We start from the raw sequence: 5159 nt of genomic DNA on the forward strand, positions 1-5159 counted from the left end.
TAGGAAAAAAAAAAACACCAAAAACATTTGCCTCTTTTACATCTTGAGGTAACTAACTTAAAACTGGTATCCAGCCGTTTGTGTCCTACTCAAGGCATCTTGGTTATCCATTTTAACTGGCTTTTCTTCATAAAAATGGAGGTGGATGGCCCCTTTACCAGTATTTCTCCGAGGTCCCCTAGCTCTCTTAACACCAGTTTTCCTCACAAGTCAACAAACAACCAAAGACATTGACATCCCTTTTGAACAGATACTTCACCAGAGCCAATCTTTCCTACCTTCTTTCAGAACTAAACTTGTTATTAGATTAATAAATTGATGGGGCTGGAAATAGTTTTTCTATTTCTTGCAGTGAGGGGCCGCGGAGCAAGATTCAGCAAATTGATTCTGACTTAATTCCTGCAAACATCACTCAAGACAAGCTCTTCTTTAATACAGATTATTAAGGTAAGGCTAGCAAGGAACAATATGCATGACTTTTGTGATAAAAAGTCGTTCAGTAGCTTTTTCTCCCAGAGATGTTACAGGCCAGAATATTTTCACTTCACTACCCGAGAAAATGGAAACAATTTCCTATTAACTTAGTTAAAAAATAAAGAGAATTTTGCTCCTGCCCATCATGGAATAACAGGGAGTAGATTTACCCTGTTGTCTACAAAACCATAAAAACATGTTTTCAAACAGGAGGCAGTGTAGTACTTGGATCCTTACAATTACCCCAGCGAAGAATCTGGAGGTACTTCCAGATGCACTGCCAGGAAGGGAGGGGGGCGGGGTCTCACTGCTTCAGCCTCTGATTGCGAGCCACAATTATTTACGTAAGTCAAATTACCAATCCACCGGATTAAATTCGTAAAAATAAACCTAACAGAGAACACTCGGACCGTAGGACCCTGGTAAGCCATCCCAGAAGCCGCGAGTTCTCGCGTTACATTGAGATCGACTGCCCCGACGTCATCCTCACGGAGTCACTCGCGAGATTGGAGAGTGGGTTGTACGAGCCACCAGTTTTCGTCGAGCGCGGCTTCTCAGAGGTAAACAGATATCGGCCTTCGGTTTATCTGTGTGCTGCCTACATGAACGGCCCAGGCGGGGTCGAGAGGACCCTTCTCCTTGAAACCCACAGCCTTACCACATCCGACTGTGCAGCCGGAGCCGCGGACCCTCCCCGGTGTCTGAAAACAGAGGCGTCACAGGTGATGGCGGAGACGGGTGAGGGGTGTTTCGAGGCCGTCGCGCTCCCTCCATCCCAGCTTCCAGAGGAGAAAGGTGCACTCCCAGCTGCTCCCCCAGATCCAGGCTGTGCCAGTACGTTCCAGATCCGAGGCGGTGGGGATGGCGGTTACGTAGCGCCTGAAGCGAGGCTAGAGCCGGCTCCGCCTCCTACGGAGGGCCTGGAAACGGCGTCTGTGTCCCTGGCAACGGACGACAGCCTGGGAAATGGCCGTCAGCCCGGAGAGCCGCAGGGCTCGAGTCGGGAGAAGCCGCTAGAAACTTGTGGCGCGGAGAAGTTGGGGTCTGACTTGATGGCGGAGGCGAAGGTTGAGGAAGTGAAGATTGAAGCGGGCCCCGTCTTGTCAGTCGCAGTGGATGAGGAGGTGGTGCGGAAGGAAGGAGCGGAGGAGGAGGAGGGAGTGGAGCAGAGAATGCAGGTGGAGGAGAGGCCAGTCGGTGAAGAAATAGAAATGGTGGAGAACAGAGTGGTGGAGGAGGCGGGGCACCGGCCCCTGCGTATGGATCTCCGCATGAACCCGCTGGAGGCCATCCAGCTGGAACTGGACACTGTCAATGCTCAGGCTGACCGGGCCTTTCAACAACTAGAGCATAAATTCGGGCGGATGCGTCGACACTACCTGGAGCGGAGGAACTACATAATTCAGAATATCCCGGGATTCTGGGTCACTGCCTTTAGGAACCACCCCCAGTTGTCTCCCATGATTAGAGGCCAAGATGCAGAGATGTTAAGATACATAACCAATTTGGAGGTGAAGGAACTCAGACACCCGCGAACAGGCTGCAAGTTCAAGTTCTTCTTTCGGAGAAACCCGTATTTTCGAAACAAGCTGATTGTCAAAGAATATGAGGTCAGAGCCTCTGGCCGAGTAGTGTCTCTTTCCACTCCAATCATATGGCGCCGGGGCCATGAACCCCAGTCTTTCATTCGCAGGAACCAAGAGGTCGTGTGCAATTTCTTCACCTGGTTTTCAGACCACAGCCTTCCAGAGTCTGACAAAATTGCTGAAATTATCAAAGAGGACCTATGGCCAAATCCGCTGCAGTACTACCTGCTGCGTGAAGGAGTCCGTAGAGCCAGACGTCGCCCATTAAGGGAGCCCGTGGAGATCCCCAGGCCCTTTGGGTTCCAGTCTGGTTAAACTTTGCCATTGGGAAGGTTCCTGCACAAGGTCCCTTTTCACCTCTTAATGGACCTATGCTTGGGCAACAGATACGGATATGTCTTCTAACCACCTCCCCCCCGCCTTTTTTTTTTCTCTGACATTTCTGGAGCCTTTTTCCTCTGGACATTCAGTTCTCTCAGCCTCAAGATTGAGACCGTCATGGCCATGCTCCTTCACTTCCACATGGCCTTCGTGCTTTTCTGCATTAATATCACATGCTGCATGGCCCATGATTCATACCACTCCTAAGTAAGCTTGTGATGTTGTAAATTGCATAGTCTTTATCTGCACTACTTGGACCCTGTTTTTTCCCAGAGCCTCCGGTCTAACTCTTATACCTGGAGGTATTTGTATAGGAGGCCATTCTACCCATCCTACTCTGCAGCACAGGCATATAGCCTGTAGATAACTGGGCATTAATGATATCAAGGGAGAACTGCAGTGGGCCACTTGGCCTGTTTGATTTATGTGACTCCATTGCTCTTCTTGCACCTCTGGTAACCTACTATTGCTGCCTGCTACTGGCTGTGCCCTTGACTGCTACCTACTGGATGGACATCAGCTAGAACTTTGTGAGCCCCACTCTGGTTTTTGGTAAACAATTTCCAGGTTTCCTGTCAGCACTCAAAAGACCCTTCCATTCTTCCCAAAAGACCTCCTCTATTCCTCATCCCCCCCACCTCCCTTCCCTCCTCTCCCATCATCCAGAACCCTATTAACTGTCAGGCAAGTGGTTGAGGTGACGTTAGACTTCTTATGGCAGGTTGGCCTAAAGATGCTGTCCATTCAAAGTACCAGGCTTTCTCAGTCTCTAGTGAATCACCCCAAAGCTGGGTACCTCTTTGTGCCTCCTTTTCTCATCCTGAGCATAATTAAGTGCCAGGGTGGCAGTACACTTTCTCCATTGTCTCTCTCCTGTCTTAAATGGTAGCTCATAAGTGTGTGCAAATCAGGTATTTTAGTTTTAATTTGGCTCTCTTCATTATTTCAAGGAACAGGCTATCTTGTCTAATAGATTGCCAGAGCTCTTATTTTCTTCTGCTCTCTTCTGCATCATCCACCACCTTTAGCAACATCTAGAGGATTTAAAAGGAGACAGATGAAAAGTGCTATCTAGGCCATAATTAATGGAAGAATTAAAGATATTATGATGGGTGCCCAAAGCAGGAGAAACTGAACAGAAGACCACAGATAGGCAAAAATGAGCCAGGTTAAAATTGGGCCTAAAATTAAGACTGAAGTCTTCAAGGAGGTTCTTTGTCAGTGGTGATGGGAGGAGAGGTTCTTTTCCCAGGATTAACATGTGCGAATTGAAGAGGGTTAGCATGTTAAATACATTACCTAGAAAAGAGTTCTGTAAAAAAGGCAACTGAGTGCTTTCTCTTATTTTCATTTGACTTAATTTACAAGGAGGGTTAGTACTGCATGCTTTATTTCACTAGTATTTAGTAAAATTGTGTTATTTTCCTTGTTTCTGGTTACTGGGAAAATTGAGCTATACAGGCTTTATGTTGCTTTCAATTGAGAACTTTTGGAAAAATAACGTGCTATTTCTCTGTACGATACAGACACTTAAATGAATATCTGTAGTGAATTTCAGCTTGTTTCTGTTAATAAGCTGTATTCTTGGAAATATAATCTGTGTAACTTGTTCTTGTCATATTCTTAATACTTTGGAAATTGTTGTCTTTATGAAAAAGTAGCCTACTAAAAATATGTGGCTTAATTGTCTGTCTTGATAATTTGCCTGGTTAACAACTTAGTAATTCATGTGTCTTTTCCTAAATAGCATAAATACTTGTGAAGCTGCTCTGTCAAATTGAAAGTGTGCCATTGATATATTTGTCTTTCTTTATATGCATGATGGTAAAATAAAAGCATGTTACCTACTGGATTTCTTATAGTTCACCCTGCATGTAAATATGCGTGAAGAAATTGTTGTAGGGGATGGCAGGTTATGAAATTACTAAAGTTCTTAAGTGGATACAGTAGGCGTTCTCCCAAAACTAAGAAGGGCTTCTCTGGTGACGCAGACAGTAAAGAGTCTTCTGCAATGAAAAAGACCCTGGTTCAATCCCTGGGTCAGGAAGATCCGTGGAGAAGGAAATGGCAATACACTATAGTATTCTTGCCCGGAGAATTCCATGTGCAGAGGAGCCTGGCAGGCGACAGTCCATAGGGTTGCAAAGAGTGGGATAGGACTGAGTGACTTAACACTTTCACTTTCAAAAATAAGAAAATGAGGATCACTACTGTACCTTCCAATGCAGGGAGGTTTGTTGTTGTTTTATTTAAAATGTTAACAATTTTAATCTCTTACTCATGATTTCATTTTTTTCCATACAGCTTGTGTAGCATCATCCTCCTTTCACTTATCCCCAAGTCATTCAGGCTCTTTTTATTCACTTTTGCATTTAATAAGCAAACATGCCGAGAGTTCTTAACATGAGTTATATACTTTTATAGCCTTATACTTTCTCAACTCTAGAAACTTGTTCTTTTCTTCAACTTCATTACCTTCTGTCTGTGTCAAATCCTTTAAGGCCTGTCATAGATAACACTTTTGCCTTAACAGTTTTTCTATTCTAAATATTTCTTTATAAACTTGGTGTACTTTGCAGGGATGTATGTTCTACAAAACATGTAATAATTCATTATAGTGAATTCTGCACAGTGATACAGTAAAATACAGAGATAGACTTTCACAAGTTTTTCACACCTTCCCTTTTTAATGTGAAAACTTTGTGAAAACAGAGGTAG

General features: G+C 44.6%; 1 protein-coding gene across 1 annotated transcript; it reads left to right on the forward strand.

Annotated features, from left to right (window-relative positions):
• Positions 1 to 985: 985 nt before the first annotated feature.
• On the forward strand, positions 986 to 4293 carry TSPYL1 (TSPY like 1). Its single transcript, XM_055433231.2, has one exon. It carries the CDS (start codon positions 1077 to 1079, stop codon positions 2373 to 2375), a length of 1299 nt encoding a protein of 432 aa, XP_055289206.1. The 5' UTR covers positions 986 to 1076; the 3' UTR covers positions 2376 to 4293.
• The last annotated feature ends 866 nt before the right edge of the window (positions 4294 to 5159 follow it).

This window comes from Moschus berezovskii, chromosome 10, assembly GCF_049115385.1.
Source record: "Moschus berezovskii isolate FMDL1 chromosome 10, NW_MosBer_1.0, whole genome shotgun sequence".
Taxonomy (NCBI): domain Eukaryota; kingdom Metazoa; phylum Chordata; class Mammalia; order Artiodactyla; family Moschidae; genus Moschus; species Moschus berezovskii.

What these genes read in the sequence shown, in the direction of transcription:
- TSPYL1 (XM_055433231.2), top strand. Translation starts at nt 1,077, where the DNA reads ATGAACGGCCCAGGCGGGGTCGAGAGGACCCTTCTCCTTGAAACCCAC.